General features: G+C 44.5%; 3 protein-coding genes across 4 annotated transcripts in view; all 3 read left to right on the forward strand.

The window, feature by feature from the left end:
* Positions 1-3,311, forward strand: part of DDAH1 (dimethylarginine dimethylaminohydrolase 1) — a 64,587-nt gene extending 61,276 nt beyond the window's left edge. The window contains exon 7 of the mRNA XM_055725005.1: positions 184-3,311. The gene's annotated coding sequence lies outside the window, so the exon portion shown is untranslated. The remainder of the gene's footprint in view (positions 1-183) is intronic.
* A 234-nt stretch (positions 3,312-3,545) lies between these two features.
* On the forward strand, positions 3,546-11,816 carry BCL10 (BCL10 immune signaling adaptor). 2 transcript variants are annotated; one of them, XM_055725008.1, is made up of 3 exons: positions 3,546-3,703; positions 7,982-8,270; positions 9,409-11,816. In XM_055725008.1, exons 1-3 carry the CDS (start codon positions 3,620-3,622, stop codon positions 9,774-9,776), a joined length of 741 nt encoding a protein of 246 aa, XP_055580983.1. In that variant the 5' UTR covers positions 3,546-3,619; the 3' UTR covers positions 9,777-11,816. The 2 variants fall into 2 exon arrangements, with proteins under 2 accessions (XP_055580983.1, XP_055580984.1); XM_055725009.1 differs by lacking the exon at positions 9,409-11,816 and adding an exon at positions 8,910-9,399.
* A 907-nt stretch (positions 11,817-12,723) lies between these two features.
* C12H1orf52 (chromosome 12 C1orf52 homolog) lies at positions 12,724-15,135 on the forward strand. The gene is made up of 3 exons (XM_055725166.1): positions 12,724-13,234; positions 13,363-13,570; positions 14,582-15,135. Exons 1-3 carry the CDS (start codon positions 12,974-12,976, stop codon positions 14,662-14,664), a joined length of 552 nt encoding a protein of 183 aa, XP_055581141.1. The 5' UTR covers positions 12,724-12,973; the 3' UTR covers positions 14,665-15,135.
* Positions 15,136-22,786: the final 7,651 nt, after the last annotated feature.

Here is a 22,786-nt window from a genome sequence, read left to right on the forward strand (position 1 = left end):
CAATGGTTGTGACTAAATTTTATTACTGCCCAAGATAACTAAACAGATGTTACTGTAGTATAGTATTTTTTTCTGCATTTCCTATATTTACTGTAAGTTACAAAAGGTGAAGCTACAAAGGTTTATTGGGATGACCATTATGGTTAAATTATTCACATAGCTCTTGTGTCTTTTCTCCTCCAGGACGTCAAGAGAGGTGACAGCGTTTCAGACATTGCTTTGTGGTAACATGACAGATGGTCGCACGTTTTATGTCTAAATACTACTTGTGGCGTGCTACAAATAGTGCATGTGGGGCTAATCTCTGCGTGTACGCTGATGCTCTAGTATTATTAGGTTATGATATGAGGATTAACGACCTCGGGACAAGGCGGTTGCTCCAGGCTTCATGGGCATGTGTCAGTGCTCGTGGGCCTTCAGTGCCACCCTGCGGCAAGCCAAGATTCAGTTGTTCAAGGCCTCAGTGTTGGTGCTTCAGCTTCTTAAGAAACCCAACATAAATTAAGAGTACTGTAGTAAAAGAATTCCATCACTTCCGAACTGTACAGCTTTGCTAAGTAATACGACTTTAAACCATAATCTAATACTCTTCTTGGTGGAGAAGCAGGGACAAGGAAGGATTTCATTAGGGCTGATCTCTAAATACAGCCTTTGTACTAATTTAACTACACTGGTTGAAAGTATGGGGTTTATACTGATAAATTTAAATCTGTGCTTACATCTATGTGGATACATTCAGCTTGGTTCAATTTAAAGTAAACTACCACACTTACCTGCATCTTTGTGTACCCATATCTACAGGAGAGTTGGTACCAATTTACTTGAATTTGTTTCTAAGTGGCAATAATTAAAAATAACAAAAGCTATGCAGTCCACTCCCACTTGCCACATTAAGAAGTTTGTCATAGAGTAGCAAAAACAAAAGCATAATAGTAATTTAGGAGTGCCCTTTGCAACATTTAGCTGTAGAATATTAGTTCAGCAAGTAGAGACTTCTGCACTTGAGTGTAGGAATTCACTCTCCACCGTAAGTATGTCCTGCCAAAAAAGCATCAATCAACAGTCTCCTGCATTGTGAAGTCCAGACATTCTGATGCTCTTGGCAACCTCACCCCCAAAAATTCATGAGCTGTAGGTTGGCTGTTTTGGGTTTGTAGTTGAAAACTTGCCATGGGTAGCTGCAGATAACGCTTCAGTTTGGGCAAGGCCCTGGATCTGGATCTAGATCTGTAACTGAACCAAATTCTCTGTCCCTTCTCTCTGCCTGGCACCTTTCCTCTTCCCTAGGGAAGGTGTAGAGCCCTGCCACTCTCACTCTATCAAGGGGCTGAAGGGGCTGGAGGTGTTCTGCCAGCTCCAAAAAGGGGTTGTCCTGTGGCAGGACCCAGACCCTTGAGTTAAGGACCAGGAGGCAAAACGGGATGGGAGCACATGAAGCTCCCAGGTAGAGGCTCCTGCTCTGCAGCAAGGATGGGCTGCTCAATGAGGGCAGAGGGGGAAGAAAACCTGGGGTTATTCACAGCTCTCAAAAACTGACCAACTTGTTCTTACAAACTGTGACAGCATTACAACATTTTTGAGGACCAATACCATGAAAGATTTTAACAGCTCTGGGTTGTAAGCAGTTTCCAAAACTTACTGGGAAATTTACTCTCGAAGTTTATTGTAGATGAGCATTACATCTGTACATACTCATGAAACCAATGCAGTGTCCAAAATCTTCCCAGCTACCTTGGAAGAAATGATCTCTAACTCACTCTTCATTGAGGCTAAATTCTTGATATTGAACTGATACTAACCTCCTGAAATGAGTTTCTTGCTGAGAGTAGTCTTCTTCCAGCTGCCTGGACCATTAAATCCTGTTAGGGTTTATCGGCATTAAGTCTACTAAAATATATTCTATTCTTGTATTCTCCAACCACATGCTCTTCTCCTGATTGCTGAAGTTAATTCATTTCAGTTTGTCTTGTACATGGCTCAGGAATCCAGAAGCCTAAGCCTCCAGACATAGCGTGGCTTTGAACTGTGCCTCTCACTGAGCAAGGTTATTAACAAATACTCTAAATCCGGAATGCACAAGAGCTTTTTTTACCAGCAGTATTGTACGGAGCCTGCAAAGTCTACAATATAATTCACCTTGAAGGGCAGGAGCTGGAAGGCATTTGGCTTAATGAACAAGGTGCGAGTCAGGGGGCTGGGAAGACGCCTGACTGTCTCAGAAGTGCCACAGTGGGCTGGCTGGAGCATTGGATTCTGAAACCGTTCCGTGTATTTGGATGCTTGACACAGATTAGGGAGGATCAGCATAGTCACTTGGACTTGAAAAATGGCCTGTCCTGCAGCTCTCTGGGCAGGAAGATGGGAGATAAATACTCATTTACTTTATATTTCACGTGTTCAATCCAGAGATATAGAGATAGTGTTGAGAAATTCAAATGCACTACAGCAAACTATAGCTTCTTGGGGTGGGAATAACACCACGGAAGGATTTGGGTTGTGAGCAGAGGTGTGCTGCCAAATTACCAGCGATCTGGTCTGCAGGGCTGGATGGTGGGGGTGAGCCACCATCGGGCAGACGCGTCCTGCACAGCGGTGGCAGGGAGCGGAGCTGGCCACCAGTTTGAGGACTGGCAGTGACTGTAACACCCAGCGCTACGGAAATGGGCACGGTCCCCAGGTGAGAATGGCGACTAGTCCTTCATTTTCCAAATGTTCTGGGCAGGACCTTTGCTATCCAATGTGTTTATTGAAAAGCTGGGAATGCTGTAGAACAGATACCACTGCAGCTGGTATTTATACTCTGGTACAATGCAGAGTGTGACTGCGTTAATTAATGAGGCGCATCAAGGACTTTACCAAACACCGTAAAAGGGGTACTTTTGCCTTACTGACAGCAAAACGCACTGCTGATCGCTTCTGCTTCGGTACGCCTCCAGTGTAACTGCTGGTGGGAGCCCAGCTCAGGGCGGCAGCAATAGCCTGAGGTCTGCCCGGCAGCTGGAAAACGGCGATTAACGGAGCCGTGTCCCCTGGCCCTCCCTCACGGGCCTGCTCCGGAGGGCCCGCGGGCCGGGGGGGTTCGAGGGCCGCCAGCGCCCGGGGCCCACCGCAAATCCCCGCGCCCGCCTGGCGTCGGCCATCCGGCTTGCGAACACGGTGACGAGAGGGACCTGCACGCTGCTGCCCCCGGGAGCCGCAGCCCGAGCCGCCCGCTCCGCCCCTCGTCCCCCGACGCCTGGTTTAACGGGGGCGGGGGGCGCCGCGGCACGGCTCCGGAGCAGAGCAGGGCTAAGCCGCCGAGGGGAGCCGGAGCCCCGCCGCCGCGGATCGTCGCTCCCTGCGCCCGATGCGCGGGCCCGGCCCGGGGCGGCCGCCGGCGGGGCGAGACAGCGCGGCCGGTTGCCCCCGCGCGCGCCAGCGAGGGCGGGCCCCTCCGCGAACGCGCTGCTGGGCGGGGCCGCGCTCCGGCGAGCGGCGGGTGGGCGGGGCGGCCTTGGGGGCGGGGTGCCTGCCCTGGGAGCCCATTGGCGGGGGCGGGCGCGGGGCGGGGCCCGGACCGGAAGCGCTGCCCGGAGCCGTTCTCCCCCGCAGCGGTGGTGCCGGCGGAGCGGTTTCCGCTATGGAGGGCGCCGGCCCGGCCTCGAGCTCGGGGGCTGCGGGGCGGCCGCTGACGGAGGACGAGATGGCCGAGGTGAAGAAGGATGTAAGTGGCCGCGGGCCCGAGGGGCCGGGGTGCGCGGGGCGGCGGGGTGGGGCCAGGGCCGGGCCGGTGAAGCGGAAGCTGTGTCAGAGCCGGCGGCCCGGGGGGCGGGGGGGCTGGGCTGGGCCGGGCTGGGCCTGGCCTCGCCTCGCCTCGCCTCTGCCGCGCCGCCCGGAATTCCCCGCCGCCTGCCCGGCAGGCGCCGGCGGGGGCGGGCGGGTCACGCCTGGCGGGGCGGGGGTGGCGGGCCGGCCCTCCTGCCCGCAGCTCGCCGAGAGCGGCAGCCCGCGCCGCTGGGATCCGCCGCCTTCCCGGTGTGGGGCTGGCCGTGTGCTGCTGACACTCAGCTCTGGGGCCGGGAGCGCACCGGAGCGCTCGGTCCCCTCGTTTTCCTGTTTGCCGTCTCTCTCTGCCGCCCGTTGGGGACAGCGGGTGGGGGTCGGTTTGGCGGTGCCTGCCCCGCCGTCGGGCACCGGGGGCAGGGTGCGGGTGCCGAGCGGTGAGCCGGGTGGCCGGAGGTCGCCGCGGGTGCGGGCCCCTCTCTGCAGGGGGGTGGGACTCTGCCTTACAGAGCGAGGCGCTTTGGGTTAAATACCGATAACTGTCTTGGAGGCTTTTTGTTCTATGTTTTCCCGAATTTATACGCCCCCCTCCCCAGTTTTATTCACTAGTGTCAAGAATTTGAGGGAAGATTCCATCCGGATTCGGTCTGGTTTTACTGATCTCTTTGTTAGACTGGGAAGCAAGCAACGTGCTAATCCACCTCAACAAGTTATCGGTTCACTTGGAAAAAAAAACAAATAAAATCGGAGTTTATCAATTATTTATTGACCATCCGTCCTTCTGTTTGTAATCAATAGTGTCTTATATTTGACTTATTTCGGGGGTTTTTAATAGTACTTTAAAGTACAATTAAGAATGTATGGAGTTCAGTTTTAGTTTCTTACTAGCTTTTTGCATACGTAATTTTAATTTTAAATGCTTTGTCACAGTTTGTGAGGCTTGTTTTTCAAGTTATTACTTGCTTCTGTGGAACCACAGGGTTGTACAGCAATAGTTAGCATCTGGTAGTTACATTAAAAAAAAAAAAAAAAAAGATAGCCGCTTATATCAGACTATATATATATGACATGATATGTACATTCATCTGTGTCAGTGACTGAATTCACGGCTGCATCTCACAAAAGTGCATGAATGTCGCTTTAGCCCTTGATCTTACAGGGTCTCCCACAGTAATTAGAGGACTTTTGGAAACCTAATATGTAGAAAGAAATAACATTAGTTTTATCATCTAAATACAGGCCCGTAGATCTGACTTCAGAGCTTCTTCTCTCAGATCTCGTATGTTGCGGCTTCACAATTCCAAGCGCCAGTTCAGTGTAAACTTACTTAGCTGTTTCAAAGCTGCTCAGGTAACTTGATAGCATCACTGCAGTGCTGCATTACCAGAAGTTCTGTGTATATTATGTGCCAGCATACCACAGAAAATTAGCTTGAAAGGTTAACTTGGTCTGGATAAACTTGCTTTGAGGAAGAGCTATAACGGTTGGAATCTTATATTCAAGAGCTGGGAAGGAGACTGTGATCCGTACAAAATCATTGAAATAGAGCAAAGTATATTTAAAGCTTCCGTTCTAATGTGTTTACTCTTTCTGTCCCTAATAACCTGTTGACTTATGAGGCCAGTGCAGAGGGAAATTCAGAATTGATACACTTCATACAGTGAAAAAGACTCATCACAGGAAGGTGTTAGTCAAAACACAATAGTCTTTCTATGCAATAATGACTCACCCTATTCTTCTAGTGTTGTAACGTTGACTGACTTCTGTTTCGGAGTGGAGTTTGTTGATTGATCCTTCTTATGGTACGATGAGATTTCCATGAGAACTGAAAAAAACCCGTATAGCCTACTACATTTGTAACCGTTCAGGTGCGGGCTTGTTGCAATTGGACACTTGAGAGTATTCCAGGACTGCCTAAATTGATGTAAGCTGTAGTGTTGCACTCCTATGCTCTTGTATTTGTTATGCTACCACTAGTGCCAACATGACTGCAGACTAAACTGGATCAGATAATTAATATGGCTGGGGGGGGCGGGGAAAGCACCAGTTCAGTTTCTTGACTGGATCCTCTGATCCACCAGTACAAGGGAGAGGGTAGAAACATGCAGCTGCTGCGCACGGCAGAGTGTTCCTTGCACTTCAGTTGGCCACCATGGAGCTGCACCCTTACGTTCTCAGTTTTAAATTGTATTAAACCTAGTGGTGATAGTCTACTGCCCAAAGCCTTCCTTTTCCTTCCGTGCATGCTCATCTGATGCTTGCTCTAACAGCCGGGTAACCACAGGCTGTTTATTGATAGCTTAATATTTGTTGAATCCTGAAGAATGACTAGAAGACATTTGTTCTCTGCTGTACTAAATGGAGCAGTCCAAGAAGTTTTTTTCTTTAAGAGTTGTTGGTGCTTTCCCTAGCACCAGTATGCCAGACAGTATTTTGCTGTTTGAAATAGTCTGCCTTAAAGTGTGTCTTTATATCTAGCTTTTCCTCTGCTTCTATTTATTGAGCTAGTAAATGGCTATAAGGCAAACTGTCACTTTAATTTTTAAATGCTGCTGTTATGGAATCTAATCTCAAAAAGCAGGAGGATATTTGAAAACGTTCTTCAGGAAAAAAGTTTTGTTTCTTTTCATCCCTTCATTTGTTCTTGTATGTGAAGGTGCTTTTCCTTCTGGCTTTCACATATTCTTTTTTTTCTTTTTTTGAATCAACTGAGACGTGGTGGGGGCGTTAGTTTTTTCACATCAGTAACACTCAGCTAGTGGGTATCTGACTACTTGTGTAATTCTGCACAGAGAAAAATGCTGCTGGGAGAAACTGCCGATTTTGTAGCATTATATAAAATGAGTTTGTTTTTCAAGCACAGAGACGTCATTTGTGACTCTCATCTTCACAGAATAGTAGATACTGAAACCGGAGAGTTGTGAACACATGCATTAATTCTGCTTCAATATTGATATCAAGCAGGCAGGGTTGTTAATGTACAGATTGAAGTAAGATTAATATCATTTACATTGTAGCAATGTTTGTGCTTGTATGTACCAGCTAAACAAGCTGAAGAAAGATTGGGTTTTGTTTTGATAACTGTAAAAATAAATTGGTCAGTATAGGAGAAGACACTTCACTTTTTCCGAGGAGGAAGTCAAAGTGGTGTACCTCCAAAATAAATGGGTAGTCAGGCTAGAAGTGAATCTGGTTACAAAATACAGCATGTTTCCTCAGGAGGAAGATCTCTGAGGCAAAGTGATCTGATACTGGGTGTTACAGTTCCTGAAGATGCGAAGTGGCGTTGCTCCTGAAGTGCTCAAGGCAGATGAGTCTGCTGCATCATACCCAGTGAAGGCATGTTAGGGTCTTTAGGTGGTGGACGGAGTCCCCTCCCGTGGGCAGATTGTTCCACCTCTTCTGGCTATAGAGAGGAGTTAAGCAACCAGTTTACACTTGTAAGCTGAAGTTACACTGCAAAGGGTAGAGTCATTTTGCTTTTGCCACAGTAATCAGTTGCACTTTCAGTGGTCTGTGCAGCGTGTTGGAGGTGTGCAAGTTGCTTCAGGTGTTTAAAATCTATAAACCAAAAGAAGGCAGCCTGATGAAGATGAAAAGCAGCCAGTAAAGTTGTTGAGAGTAGGTACATCTGTGGATGAAAGTGCATGTTATTTTGGGTGCCAGTAATCTGTTGAACTTGTAAATAGTTGCATTTGTTTAACCATCCTTTTAAACAATGCTCCGAGACTGCTTTTACTCAATGTAGAGCAAACATCAATAATTGCAGTATTTTGGAGTTGTGCCTCGTGGATACAAATAGTATGGAAATGTGGCAGTCGTGTAGTCAGTGAAAATGAGTGTCTGTAGACAAAGTGAATAGGTGCTGTTGTGTTTTCTTGGTGTAATTTCCTTTCATTTTTACTTGGTGACTGTTCTGAGATGTGATAACCACAGACCTGGTGTAATTAATATTTTTTGTAAGTATTCACTTCATTACTTAACATGTATTAAAACTCCTGAGTTGACTAAAAAAAAAACTAATGAAAGGGATAAGTAAATTAGGTAACGTGTTTGGGTTTTTTAAATAGATTTTTCTCAGTGTAAAAAAGTGTTAGGTAATACGGTGGCAGCCTTACAAATGGTTTCATTAATGTGTATCAAAATCATATGGGTTTCAAATAACAAGCTTCTAAATAAATGGAAATATTGACTAATACTAGTTTGTTTTGGTTTTCAGGCTTTAGAAAGGATGCGTCCTTACCTGTGTGATAAAATTATAGCTGAGAGACACTTTGATTACCTACGTTCAAAGAAAATACTCACGAGAGAGGATACAGAAGAAATTTCTTCTCGATCTTCCAGTAGGAAAAAAACTGGGAAGTTACTGGACTACTTAGCAGAAAACCCAAAGGGACTAGATGCTTTGGTTGAATCTATCAGACGAGAAAGAACACAAAACTTTCTGTTACAAAAGATAACTGATGTAGTATTGAAAGTCAAAAATGAAAAACTTGAAGCTCTCAAAGGTAAGAAGTTTATAATAATATTTTGTAAGACATAAGTTTTATTTTAAGGGACTGCAGAATTAAACTCCAATAATTATTTAATTCTTAGTACTGATTTTTTTTTTTTTAATTCCTCTAGTGCTTGGGACAACATTCTTGAAAATATCACTAGTTTGGGTTTAAGATCCTAGTACATGTATCCTGGCTTTGCCTTTTCTACTATCTGAACACATCATAAATAAAAAATTGCAAAAAACCTATCGTGTTGTTATGATGGATAGGTCTGTCTTCACATTTTAGTTTTGCTTTCTATGAGGTTCTAATTCAGAACTTAGAATAGGTGGTTATCTTCCATCTTGCATTTCTCTTGAAGCTATTTACTGCAGTGGCAGGATGCTCTGGTTTTGTTCAACTTTCCACCTCAGCAGAAGATAAGCCAGCAAATGCAACCTGAGGGGAATTTCCCTATATGCCTTCAATGCCAAAACTTAGAATTAGTCACCGTAAATGTTTGGATGTGTTGTTTCATACAGGCAGGGAGGTTTTGTTGACACACAAAACTTATAGTGACTATATGTGCTCATATTTTAAGGCAGATAAAGGAAGTATACTCCTTCTAAACCAAAAACCTTACTTCCCATTCCACACCCATCAAAACAGACATAAAGAAGGAAGAAGCACATTTTAACCCGAAAGATGAAAGTCCTGAAGTTTTCTCTGGCTTCAGGTAAAACAGCCTTCAAATGCTTTGGAGTAGAACCATGTAGCTGAAAGTTTTAAAAGTTTGAAGAACACAGTGAAAAAATCTGTCAAAAGGTGGGTCAAAGGGCTACTTTGACTTCCTAAAATGAAGCTTAAATTATGGTGCATCTTTGTCAAATAATAGCTGATACAGAGATAAGGAAAAATGTCCTGGTTTCGGCTGGGATAGAGTTAATTTTCTTCCCTAACAAGAAATCATTCACATCAGCCTAGATAACCTGCACATATTTTTTTTTTTTAATTTGTCATGAATATCGGGATGTGAGAGGTGAGATGAAGAGGTTAGTCTGTTAAAAATACTATTGATCTTTTGACATTCTTAGTGATATTAAATCAGAGCACAGTTTTAAGAGTGGACCACGTTGTATTTAAATCCAGTTTCTGTTTTTTATCTTAGGTCTAAGCTGCAGCACCTGTATGACCTCGCTGTATGGAGGAACAAATGATCTTTCTAGATCGTTTTCTGATGAATCTAATTTTTTTGATAAAACAAAAGACAAAGAATCTACCCAGATACATCATCCAGAAGAAGATTATAGCACTGCTGCATTTGTGTCTGCTGTCTCACTTCATTCAATGAATTTACCGATTGCAGAGATGGGAAATGCGGAGTGTGCTGTTTTCTCAGCAACCCTTCCAGGGCCTGGAGACCCTGGTGCACCCCCACTCCCCCCAGAGCTCCAGTCAGAGCAGCAGGAACCATGTACTAGTTCAAGTGACAATTGCTTTTTGCCTTTAAGATCACGTTCTCTTCAACCACAGTGAACGTAGTGACTTTTGTCTGTTCATCCAAATGGTACTGAAACTTTGTGTGGTGCCTTATAAAAATTAAAAAAATGTGTTCAAACTGTTAACTAGCAAAATCAGAGAAAACAATCTATGCTATTTACTGGTTTTAAGTAGTAATTTTTTTAATTATTATTATATTTTTTTTTTAATTGGGTTACTCTGGAGCTGCTTAATTTTATGTTCTTTAGGAAGCTTCTTCAAAATATGGTATTATACCAGCAAAGGTTTGTTTTTTAAACCAATGTATTCAAGGTTTCACATTTTGCTGCAGATATTTAAACTGCAGTTATAGAACAATTATTTTTTTTCTTCCTACAGAAACCAACAAATTTGCTGTTCTGAATGTTTTCATGACAAGTGAACTGGGAAAGATAGTTAGGAAAAGTATTGAGTGTCAAAAAATAACTTTCTAAACTAAAAGCTTAAGCTTACTTACCAAAAAGCTTAAACTTGTTTACCAAATTTAGTGTTTCTCTGTAGGATAAATTCTGCCCTCTGCATATGTGTGTGCAACTCCGTTTGAAAAAAAACCAAAAAACCAAAAAACAAAAAACCCAAACAAAAAAAACCCTGAATCCAGCAAAATCTGTAGCTATGCTTATTTGCAAGGTGTCTTTTAATTGTCTGAACTTTGTCCTACTAGTAAGTCAACAGGCACTCAGTATCGCAGCGATTCGAGTTAGCAAATATACTTCCACAAGTCTTAGCATATTATTCTTGTGTATTAGTTAAACATTTCTGATTTGAGATGCACTTTAAATATAAATCCTCATTAGTACTGGAAAAGGAATGTAAACTGCTGTAACAGCATCATGTGGGCTGTAAGAAAATGTTGTTGTATAATGCTATTAAGGAGCAAAGCTTCTATGTTTTGCCCCAGTAGGTAAGTAGAGGAGTCGTCCTGTAGCAAGAAGGTATCCATACCTGAAGGACGCTTGGAAATGGTGCACTTCAGATACCTACTCTTCAAACAGATAGGGAAGTTTATGTTTCAAATTGTTCAGTGTCAAATGCATTTTAAACTGTTTCAACATGGGAAGGTTCTCATTTCTCGACACAAGAGTACACATGCTGTATTCCTCTCACACTCTACTCTTGAGTTGTAGTCTACTTTTTGTTAAGTATATAATCACTTTAATATTACTAGCAAAGACAAACTCCTACTTGGAAATGTGTTACGCTCTGTTCTGCAGTACTACACTTTGAAGTGATGGGATGTTTTTGGTGTATCAAAGGGTAGGTTTGTATTTAAAGCTTAATTATTTTGGCGCTCATACAGTGCTATAGCTGTGTAATTGCATTCAAATTCAAACCCAGGTGATATTTCTAAACTATGTTCTCTTTTTGTGGAGACAGGCCATCTGCAGGACCTCAATATAGTCTCTAAATTTTTTTCGTGTTTACTCTGGTTTAGGAAGTAGGCTAAAATAAACTACAATGTCCAACTACGCTCCATGCTTGGTACACGAATAGCTTACATTTGATAAAGATGTGGGCTTCTGTTTAGTGTTTATAAAAGTCTTGTTTTCCTTGTATACATCTAAGATCATAAACCTTCCGGATGATGACAGTGCTTTTCAACAAAACTGCTTGGTTCAGAAGGCATAAGCAACATTTTGCTCTCTAACAAAAAAAAATTGAGGGTAGGCTTTAATCCTTCTATTCCATTAACTTGAAATGTAGTTGTACATGCTGGGGCTGTCTGGAAATTGATTTGTCTAAATGCCTGCTGTAACCACTTAAAGAGCTGGGCTTAGGTTTGGGTCCCTTCTTGGAATCTTGTAAATGGAGGAGCACGAACAAGCTTGCTCTTAGCTGAAAAAGAGCATCAGCTCAGGGTGAAGACTGCCTTGCACATCTAAATCTGAACACGTGAAGCATGCTGCCTGCCTGTGAGGGATCGCTCCTGCGGTGGAGCCTGTTAACCTGAGACTTTAGATGAATGTATTGTCTTACCAAATGTTTATAATCTGCATTTAAAAAAAAAATAAATTTTATCACAACTTTTGGAATAAATTCTTTTTTATAATTGCCTGTTTTCCTACCTACCTCTCTTATTAGCATGTGTAGGTTGTAAGAGCAGTTCACGCCAGTGTCTGGGTGGGTGGTTTCGGTTTTGTGTGTGCGGGAGGCTTTTGTTCTCTGTCTTGTTAGAGAGGTTTGTCTTTGTTGGAAAAACTGACTTAATGTGAAACACCTGTGCGTGTAAGACTGCATTCGAGAGCAGCGTGTAGGAAAAACATGCCTATGAGATCTGGAGCTTGGCTGCTGAACTACACTTTCTGTGGTCCATGATCAGTGTTGCTAACCTGATTCTTGCTTTTTTTTTTTCAGGTGACTCAATTGCTCAGCTTCTTAAAGATGGGAGAAGTGTTGCTTCCAGCCATGTGTCCATTGACTTCATTCTCAAATTAAGATTTTTATTAATAGCGGGGGAGAAACAAAACCTTTGGGTGCTGAGCAGCATGACTCAAAAATGGATTTGCAAACGTTGCAGGGGTTGTGGAGGCTCACGCCAGCGGTTGTTTTCATTGTACTCTGTGTGTAAGGTTTCTTTCAAAATAATCATTATAATATTGATCGAGAGATCAGCTGCTCGTGGTTTAGTATCTTTACTGTAAGGAATTGATCATATTATAACCAAAGCCCCTTCCTTGGGCCTTACCCTGCTTCTGTGGCGGCGTGAGTGGCGGGGCAGCCCCGGTGCGTGCTGTAGCCGGTGGGACAGCAGGGACACAAGCCTGGCTGACCGGGGGGGCTGGTACCAGCTGCTCCCGGCAGATGTCAGGATGTGTCGGTGCGGGCAGCCCGCGGGCCTCCGAGCACCGGCGGGGCCGGCCAGGGCTCGTGTGCCCCGGGCGGCTCCGCGTTCTCCCCGCCTGGGCCTGCGGGGGGGGAGGGGAAACGGGGGTGGCCTCGCTCGCGCGTCCCGTCCGCTGTGTCTCACCGCTCGGAGGGAGAAAATCCCCGAGGAGCCAGGGCGAGCCCCCGCGTCTCCCACCTACCCCCCGTTCGCCCTGTACGAGCGGGGACCCCACCCCAAGACGGCACGGTGGGGCCTTCGCCTCCCGAGGGGCGGCCGGGGGCCGGCGGCAGCGGGGGCCGCGGCGGGCCGGAACCCTCGGCGCGGGGCCGGTTTCCGTGCGGGCGGTGTCGCGGCGGCAGGCCCCGCCATGGCGGCGGAGGGTGAGGACCCGCTGGGCTATTTCGCGGCCTACGGCAGCTCCAGCTCCGACTCGGAGCCCGACGAGCCCCAGCCCGACGAGCGCCAGGCGGGAGGCGGCGCGGCGGCGGGGGGGAGCCCGGGGCGGCGGCCGCGGCTGCCGCCGCCCGACGAGCTCTTCCGTAGGGTGTCGCAGCCGCCCGCCTTCCTCTACAACCCGCTCAACAAGCAGATCGACTGGGAGAGCCGCGTCCTGCGGGCGCCCGAGGAGGTGCGGGGGGCGGACCGAGGAGGCGGCCGGGGTCGGGGGGGCGACCCGGGGGGGCGGCCCGGGGCCGGGGAGGGGGGCGGCCCGGGCGCCGAGCCGCGGCGTGACGGGTGCCCCGCTCTCCCCTGCAGCCCCCCAAGGAGTTCAAGGTGTGGAAGAGCAACGCCGTGCCCCCGCCGGAGACCTACAGCCCGCCCGAGAGGAAGCCCCCGCCGCCCCCCGCCCTCGACATGGCCATAAAGTGGTCCAACATCTACGAGGACAACGGCGACGACGCGCCCCGGCAGGCCGGCAGGGCCGGGGTTCTGCCGGGCGAGGAGCAGGAGCCGCCGGAGCCGGGTGAGGGGCCGCGGGCGGTGGGGGCTCCCCCAGCAGCGGCCCGGCTCCCCGGCCGGCCCCGGGCTCCCCCGCCGCTGGCGGGAGCGGGGACCGGCGGAGGCCGCCCCATGGCGCCAGGAGGCTCGGCCGCGCTCGGGTAAAGCGGAGAGCGGCGTGGGAGCTCCCGAAAGCGCCGCTGCCCTGAGCCGGGGCGCGGGTGCGGGGCAGGGTGTGCCTATAGTGTTTGCAAAGCATGGGGGCTAAGAGGGGAATTAAATAAAATGTCTGTGTGACAGGTTACGGAAGAAAATATTTACTGCTCTCACAGTACAAGCTGTAATGGTAATCTAGGAAGTCAAGAAATATTTGGAGGGAGGGAGGACTTACTTTTTTTAAAAAATTGCTGGGGAAAGAGAATAGTCAGTAACAATCAGGAGTCCAAAACCAGAAGAAATTCAGGACTTCCGGAGCACACAGTAATATTTTGGTTCACCAGTAAAGTTGTTACAAACCTTTTGCAAAGGAAGGTTGTTTTAGTGTCTTCCTCCTCCTTTTGCTCTCTGTGTTTCTTCCCCAGGGGCAGTTTCTCTGTCTTGCTCCATTTATTCTGTGTGCTTTTTTTTTCTTTTTGACTGCTACATATTTCTCTTAGTCAGCCTTCATCCAAAAACTGAGAAGATAAACTGTTCATTGACCTTGACATTACTTCCTGCATCTAAAATGTGATTTTCTAGCTTTTTGTCTTATCTATTCATATAATAAGGTTTTTAGAACAGGTACCGTACATTAGCATAGCAAAGCCTCTTCCTAGTTATCCTCAGTGGTCTGTGGTAGTGATAATAAGTAATCATTCCTATTCTGTCCACGTATTGTCCACTTTCCAAAAATGAAGATATCGTCAGTTAATATTACTGTGGCCTTTTTCCAGGCATCTCAGACATGGTTAAGTCTGTTGTTCTGAGACAAGGACAGTGTTTGATACAAAAATAACTGGCTTTTCTGACTTTGATTAACTCTGTCTTTTATTTAAAGATGATGAAAAAGACGATGAACCAGCTTCCGCTAAGAAACGTAAACTAGACTCTGGGGAGCAGGCAAAGAAGAAGAAGGTATAAGCAGGGTGTGCTGGATTTAGCCATAATGAGCCAAATGAGAATTTCATTGAACTTGGATTCTTCTGCTGGAATGGGAAACACATACATGTTTACTGAATTTCTCTCTCCCGTTGGGTAGGGAACTTTATTTCTGTAGTACGCTTGCCTTTTGGAAAGCACAAAATTAAATGGACAGTGTCATGACAGAAACTCGTCTACTGAACAAAACTTAAACCTGTTTATTTAAAAGAGGGATCCATTCTGATGGATACTTGTGCTCATGCCGGTTACAGGGCTTCATGGTATTTTGTTTATCAAGAAACCTGGTAACGTTAGCTTTTCTGGACTGACTTCGTTGTGTCAAAACCTTTTATAAAGGAGTATATACTAAAGATTAAGTAGTGTCCTGTGATATGTTTGCATAATGTTGTTTTGAAATGTATGTAAACACTGCAAATAGGTCACTGGAATAAAACTACATTTGAAAACATATGCAGTATAAATATTGCATTGCATGCTTGGTGAATGGGAGGGTTGAATTCTGTACTGTATGCATTTCAGTGATGTATTTCTAATGACTCAACAGATTCCTCAGGGTTTTGTTTGTAATAAATACACAACTGCAAACAAGAAGAAAACAAAGGACCTAATAATGGGGTTTAATATTTGATAATTATTTTTTATGTTAATGGATCTGAAACATGAGACTAATTGGTGCAGGAAGAATTGACGCGTTTAATGTATTCTTCCTAAAATTGAAAGTAGAATCCGGACATTTATGTGGAAAATAATTATGACAAAGCTGTGATGGAGACTTTACTGCTAAACTGTATTTATTTCAGTACAAAAAGTTGGTAATCTCAAAGTGCTAGTCAGTATATGTTGCATTTGTGATACGCTGCTGCATGGATTTTCGGGTCTGTATATGATAAAGTACCCGCAAAAGTGGGTTAAAGGGAGGGTTTCTCTAGGTTTATTTTCAAGTAAAGGTTCTGTGCCTTAAGAAATCTGCAGTGAGATCAGGCATACTAACAGAAGTTTATGTAATTAAACTACTAATGTAAACATTCATAACTTATTTTCCTTCTGTCTTGGACTAGCTTTAATTTGGCAGAACAGATTCTGTATGCATATATGCTAATACGATGTTAGTATTTTTAAAAGTGATTTTTTAACAATTATTTTGAACCTTAACATATAGAAAAGTGTATTCATTTTTGATGAGTATATGAAGTTAGCAACAAGTTATGCAGTTCCAGCCTTGGCAGCACGATAATGCTTTCTCTGCATCTTTCTTTACCTGCAGACCCTGCAGCCACTCCTTGCCAGTTTTACAGGTTGTTAGGCCACATCTGTGGTAACGTTCCACGCCTTCTGTGCTGCCAGTCTGGAAATGATTCAAAAAATGGTACCTGTTCACAGCTGAGGGTTCCCCATGTCCCAGCTCTCCTAGCACAAACCTATATATCTGACACTGTCATAGCAAGCTCTAAGATGAGGGACAGCATCGTGGGCAAAGCTTATGAAGTGCCAGATGTGTGTACAGTTTCGCAAACCGCTCTGTCTTGGGCTGCGATGGCTGGGCTAGTGCAGGGGCAGCAGAGCAGAGCTGGCCTCTGGCTTGCAAGGTGAAGCCTCCCATACCCTTCATGGTGACCCTGCTAAGTTCCAGCTGGGATAAAGACCCCTTTGCAGCAGTCAAATACAACTGCCTGCTTGCTGAAAGGGAGTTTTTACTAGGCAGAGCACCAGTGTGGCATGACAATTCAGGAACTGTGGGGACCTGGAGCTTGTTGAGTTGAGAGACTAAATGCCATACTTTGCTTTGTCTAGAATGCTAATATAAATTCTCCCTCGTTCTAGTAATAATGTGTGAAACTTCCACTAAAAATTACCATCTTATGCAGACCAGCTCTCTTGCTGGAACAGCTGTCTCCATGCAGGTGAGGATGCCTTACATCATCCACTTCAGGATGTGGATTGTCACAAACTGGTCGTAGGGTCCTGGTTGTCTGAAATCAAATGGTTTCTGTGAGCTTTGCTTACAAAGAAATGAAGGGTGTTTTTCTTGAAGTGCTGAACATGAAGTTTCTGAATGAAACTTTCCCTGTATCTGCTGTCCTATATGTAGCTAGGTTGAAGGTGCTAATCTTCAGAGAACGTGGTACAAAAAAAGACTGCTTATGCTCCTTTTTTAAGAGGAATGTGTTTATACTGTATCTGGCATAGAGAGCTGAGAGTAGGGAATAGCAGCAAGCTCCTATTCAGATATGAAAACTGGAGGTTTGGTTGGTTTCCCAAAGGTTTGGTTTGTGTCCAGGGAGTGAGTTGCAGATTATGGTATGTCTAGGAAGACACTTTTTGAGAAATCTGCCTCTGCTGTCCTATATGTACAGAATTTATCCCAGGTTACGTGGGATGAATGGTACCGTTTCTTGAAATTTGAAGGACTTGACAATGAAGTACGCTGTTCAGTGGACTACCTAATTCCCAAGTCTTACAATAGTTCTGTTTGCAGCTGAATTGCTCCTTGAAGAGCCTTACAGCTGAAGGCTAATGTCACCAGCTCTGGAAATAGGATGCATTCCTATGGCTGTGGTGACCAAGGAGGCTTTTGTTCTGTATTGTTTGCTGTACTATTCTATCGGGCACCTCAGGAAATTACCATGCTAATCACTCCTTTTGTTTTCAAATCATATGATATAGGTAGTATCCAGTTGTCTTGACATTAACACCATCTGATACTCAGCTTCTAAGGTCAAAACCAGCATGGCTAATGTGGGGGAAGAATGATCAGTCATGTTATTTACAGATTGAGGAAATCTTTGTAAGTAGCAACCATGACAGCCTTCCTATTCAGGAGAAATGGCAAAATCAGCCCTGCTTCTTTTTATTAAATAAGACATCTGAAACAAAGCTGTCTGAAGCTATCTGGGTGAATTGCTTCCGCTGCTGGAAGGTTTCTTTGGTTAGAGATGCTTCAGTGCATCATCTTCAGGAGATGATGGTGTGAGAAGTACTAGTACTGCAGCTTCTGAAGCGACTCAGAAGGTTTCTTGACATACAGGGTATACAAAAAAGCCCAGAGCAGGGCAAAGACTGACGTGTCTTGAGTTCAGACATAAGACTATGTGCATTTTATTGTAAGTAAATGGGATTACATAAAAGAAATGTTATGCTTGTATCTTGTAATGCAAACAACTACAGAACTCCTCGTAGTGGAAAAAATGCTGCAGTCCTAGCTGTGGTGAGAATATGGCTGGAGAGGCACAAAATGTTTCTGGTGATAGGCTTGATAGTGTGGTACTTATGAAGCAGTGCTTGCTTCTGCAGGGAAAAAACACAGGTATCTATAGCTGGTACAAAGGGGCTGTTTAGCTCAGCCCAGACATTACCAGATAGAATGGAACTACTAGCCAGGAGGGAAGAAAAGGAGAGAAATCCCACTGATTCTGCCAAGGATCTATAAGGTCTTATTCAGGTACCATAAAAAGCTACTAAGAAGAATGGGCAACAGGCTAAATTATAAATGCTCATCTGGAGCTGGGCTTCTAGGTCAAGATTACTGATAACATCTGTGGCATTCATAGCGACAAAGCTGTAAAATAACCAGCCATTGTTCAAGTTCCTCAATAAGTCACTAGGAGCATTACCAGGAAAGAAGCAGTCATGATAAGCCCTGCAATTATAGGGATGCATCCAACAGTCCCCAAAAGAGGATTCGAGTCTTCTCCATCCCCTTTTTGCATGAATCAAAGTGACACAGATGTACAAACCAAGAAAAAGTGATAATGATGCAGTGCTTAAAGGAAGCAGATCAGGTAACTGAAGAAATGAGCAACAAGAAGATTTTTCTTGATTGTTTTGAAAGTAGAAGAGGGAAGGACTCTGAAGAAGCTGAAGGACAAAGCTTGATGGAACAAGAAACAAACTTGTAGGTTTTCTTCAGGTTTGGGCAGCCAATAATGAAAAAGTGGCTACTCTGTGCATCAGGATGTCAAATGCATTACTGAACACTTCCTAAACTTAAACTGATAGCTCAGATGTTAAAAAAAATCTCTTGAATAGAGAACAGTTTATCCTGGATTGTCTTTCAAGAGGAGAGAGTGACAGCAAACATACACCCCTGCTGACAAGTGGGGAAGATTGCCTCTGAAAATTAGCCTTCTATTCACTCATCATTGCGCTGTTTCTGTGATGATGATCATTATGTGTAACAAGGGAAAAAGGCAGTAAAAAAATGTGTACAAGTTTGATTTGAGAAAATTCTCTTAAAAAAATGTGTCAAGATTAGAAAAACAGTGGCTGGAAGGCAGTTCATTTGCGATGAACACGTTGTGTTGCCTCCAGATGCTGGCACAATAGCAGCTACATTTCTTAGCTTTCCGAGAAAGGCAGGATGATCTGGAAAAGAAGAACTCACATCAGTATAGAAGTACAGCTGTTAAGGATAATGGCTTTCAAGGAAGGCAGGCTGCCTCCCAGAAATGCCAAGGGAGGGGCTGTTGCAAGGCATCCCTTTATTAGCCTGCTATTCCTATGCGACAGCTTGATGCATCCTAAAGCTATTGAAGAACTGATTTGCTTACAAATAGTTTGTGATTAGCTTAAGGTTGCCAATCTGAAAGTGAATCTAGGGAAATGCAGTGTGCTCCACAAAGAGTGATTTATCGTGAACCTGGAATCAGCACAGGAAGAGGGATTTTTTTAGCAGCAGAGAGAAACAGCAGCTGTGCAGTGCTGGCTGACTCTCAGGTGACAGGAAGCTCATTTGCCAGTTTGCTAATTTTGCAAAATCCTGGCAGAATTTGGGTGAAAAGATATAATGCTTTCAGTCACCAGCAGGATTCAATTTGGGTTTTCTTTTTTAGGCTTGTAAGGCCCTTGTGAGGGTTTCTATCCTAGCTTGCTGGTTTTCTCCAAACCACTTGGACTACTGGTGACAGATGTTTGTGCTTTTGCTTTGGGTGTGGGTTTGATGTGAGAATGAGGGAGGACTGTCCTTAAAGCCTGGAAGTTGATTACAGCTGAAACGTGTGTTCTTCGAGGATAAATGGCTGTACTAGTCGAAAGGGACCTGTGGCGATGGCTACAGCTAATGCAGCATTTCCATTTTGAGAGAAAATGTAAAAGGTCACCCACAATTACTCATTAGGCTGGGAAAATTGGAAAGGTTGGTCTCCAAATAACTGGAAAAATGCTGGTATCATTCGGCCTGGACGGAGGTGAGCTGGTCGACAGGTGAGTTGCTCTAGCAGCAGCAGAGGGGAAATCGTTGCCCAGGCATGCTCAGGAGGAGTCACCGACTCCTCTCTCAATGATCCACAGGAAGGTGAATGTCACAGAGAAAAAAAAATGTTTCAAAAAGATGGCTAACATGGGATGTGTTTAGAAAAGCCTTGAGCAAATGCACCTTGCTAAGAAATCTGATTCCATTACTGCCAAAGGTGGTTTTGGGATGCATTGACTAAGGTGGAGGTTAAAGAGCGAGGCAAGGAGAGGCAGTCGTTAGCTAGGCAGTCTGCAGCTGTCTCAATGTCAAGACTGAAACAAAAGCAGTATTTCCATAGAGTAAAACGTTGGCAAAATACAGTAAATTGCTGAAAGAAACACAGTGCGTTCATTGCACAGGAGGCTTCCCGTGGGACATGGGAATCTCAGGGAACGGTTCTGTTCCTGAGGCAGACAGGTTTCTAGCAGTGGACTGCTTTCTAAAGGCTTGTAAGTCATATAATTAGGAGCCGAGTAATAGTAGGAAAAACAGAGGGACAGAGATTCCAGTGAGCTAGTTTGCCCTGCGCAGAGTACCACAGACCTAAGGGAGCTTTGTTGTCTTCAGAGGAGTCCACAGAACTTGCGTTGCTGATAGAAATGTGCAAAGATCAGTTGGAACTGGAAGGCGGAGTCGCACCAGAGATTGGAATGGGTTTGTGCTGCTGGCTCCTTTGAACTATTTTCTTCAGGGCACTTGTGAAAAAAGGCAGGAATTTTCAGGGAAGCCAGGACCTGTGGAGCTGGATTGACAGAAGAATGCAATGAATTTAATGAATGGAGATAAGCATTTTTGGTCCTTATCAAATCATTTTATCAGTGCTCTTCACTTAGAAGATGAAGTGCTCTTCATCTTTAGAATGTTTTCGTCTTGGTAGCTTCAAAAAATAAATCTCTGCTTTGCTGTAGCTGTGAGCAGCAACACAAGGACCCTGTGTTTTGCTGTCTTCTAACAAGGTAACTCACTTTTTGAGGCAAACACTGCTAAACTTCTCCCACTGTTTCTTGCTGTAGACGAACTGATAGGAAAACAAACACCGGATTAATACAGGGTAACCCCAGGAAAGTGTAACGGGAAGTTAAACCTAAACCACAAGATTTATCAGGAGAGTATTAACCCACTCTCCTCAAACCAACTGACCAACACTCCCACCCAGCAGCACGCTCTCACCAAAAGCAATTGGGGAGCCTTTCTGCTGGGAAGGATATCATGGGTCCGGTTTCGTTAAACAGGTGACTTCTCTGGCACAGGGTGATAAGGGATGCCTTGAGGAACCAGACCAGGTAATGTGAGAGGCTAATTTCACTTGTTTTGTAGGAAGGATCACAACTACTTAATAAACTCATAAAAAAGGGTTTTACAAAAAAACGTTTCTCTGTTAGGCTTCTGGTCTAGAAAAAGTGTCACTTTCTGTTGTAATTAGAAGATGCTTAAGAGAAATGCACAAATCCCTTCCTTAGGACTGATAAAATTGTGTTTTGTGAGACTAAGAGCTTATATATTGTCTGAAACATTTCAAAGAGTTGTATTATTTAATGTAGTTACAAGGTTGGCAATGGCAAAGGCTTGTTTGGAAGCATATTGTGTTAATAGGTAGGAATACTGATTTTTATACAAGATCTAAGGTTTGCTTATCGTTACTGACTTGTTCCCACAGGAACCTTGGTGCATGCCCCTTGGATAGCTGTAAATAAGCTGTATCTCTCTGACAGTTTAAGTAAGCCATGTTGCTGTGATCTTTGACATAGTAATGAAATACTGCTTACATCTTACAAACTTACGTTTTTCAAAGTATCTGTATAAAGCAACACATAGATTTATGTAAGGCAACACGGAGACTTACATGCCCTAGGATTATTACTTTATTATAACATTAATGGCTTCATTGCATTATTTCCCCACAGAAGCATAACGTATCTCCAGCTGGCAATATGAAAATAAGCAGAATCCTTATCATTAAGTCATTCCAATGCTGGTGAAAAAGGGAGACGTACCTGATACAGACTGGGGGTGTCTAAATCCGGGGCTCCTTTAATGCTGGAGAGCTAGTGGCAAACAAATTCTGCTGTGACCTTGGGAGGATCCCAGGTGTGTATCCCCCCCACCCTCCTGCTGGGGATCCCCTCTTTCCCTGCCTTTTCTCAGCCTTCTTGGGACAGCTGTTGAGCCGGTAAAGTACGTAGCTGGCAGAAAGATGCACGGCCCCATCGGCAAAACCATCCAACGGACCACTGGGCAAATGAAGCCCTACAATAATTTTTGCTGGCTTTCCAGCTGTGCTGCCCCAGTACAGAGTGCTTTTGTTTACTGCTGGCATAAGGCCTGTTGGAATTTGCGGTACTGCTTTCAACTACGGACCCTGATTTTCTTCTGATTGTCTTTCTAATACTTGATTAAGTGTCTCTTGAAACAGTACATGTCTATTTTGGTTGCTTTCTTGATACCTTGCTCTAGATTTTCTTCGTACTACAAAGGCATTTCAGACAGGTTTTGCACTATAAATTTCACATAATTTTTGAATGCTGTCTGAGGAGAGTTACCATAATATTTCCTCTTTCAAAAATAGTCCTTACATTGATGGATCACAATGGAAAAAATATTTGGCAAACACAATTTTAGTTGAGTGTGTTTGTCCGCAACAAAGCAGTGAAAACCAGTACGAAAATAATGACTGGTGAAATGTCATGCTAAACTTCTATTTGGACAAACTAATTATCGAGTTTCAAAGTTTCTAGCTTAGTAGAGAAAAGCCCGAGAACAAGGGGTTTATAATCTTGTGATTGAAAGAGTAATGGTTGGGTTACATTTAAGAACGCTCCAAAACAGCCTTATTTCTGCAAAGTATCAGTAGAAATCAGCAAAAACATGCAG

Source organism: Falco cherrug, chromosome 12, assembly GCF_023634085.1.
Source record: "Falco cherrug isolate bFalChe1 chromosome 12, bFalChe1.pri, whole genome shotgun sequence".
Lineage (NCBI taxonomy): Eukaryota > Metazoa > Chordata > Aves > Falconiformes > Falconidae > Falco > Falco cherrug.

What these genes read in the sequence shown, in the direction of transcription:
- BCL10 (XM_055725008.1), top strand. Translation starts at nt 3,620, where the DNA reads ATGGAGGGCGCCGGCCCGGCCTCGAGCTCGGGGGCTGCGGGGCGGCCG. An exon ending in TGGCCGAGGTGAAGAAGGAT is followed by an intron (nt 3,704 to 7,981) that starts GTAAGTGGCCGC and finishes TTTGGTTTTCAG; the next exon opens with GCTTTAGAAAGGATGCGTCC. An exon ending in AAAACTTGAAGCTCTCAAAG is followed by an intron (nt 8,271 to 9,408) that starts GTAAGAAGTTTA and finishes TTTTTATCTTAG; the next exon opens with GTCTAAGCTGCAGCACCTGT.
- C12H1orf52 (XM_055725166.1), top strand. Translation starts at nt 12,974, where the DNA reads ATGGCGGCGGAGGGTGAGGACCCGCTGGGCTATTTCGCGGCCTACGGC. An exon ending in TCCTGCGGGCGCCCGAGGAG is followed by an intron (nt 13,235 to 13,362) that starts GTGCGGGGGGCG and finishes TCTCCCCTGCAG; the next exon opens with CCCCCCAAGGAGTTCAAGGT. An exon ending in GCAGGAGCCGCCGGAGCCGG is followed by an intron (nt 13,571 to 14,581) that starts GTGAGGGGCCGC and finishes TTTTATTTAAAG; the next exon opens with ATGATGAAAAAGACGATGAA.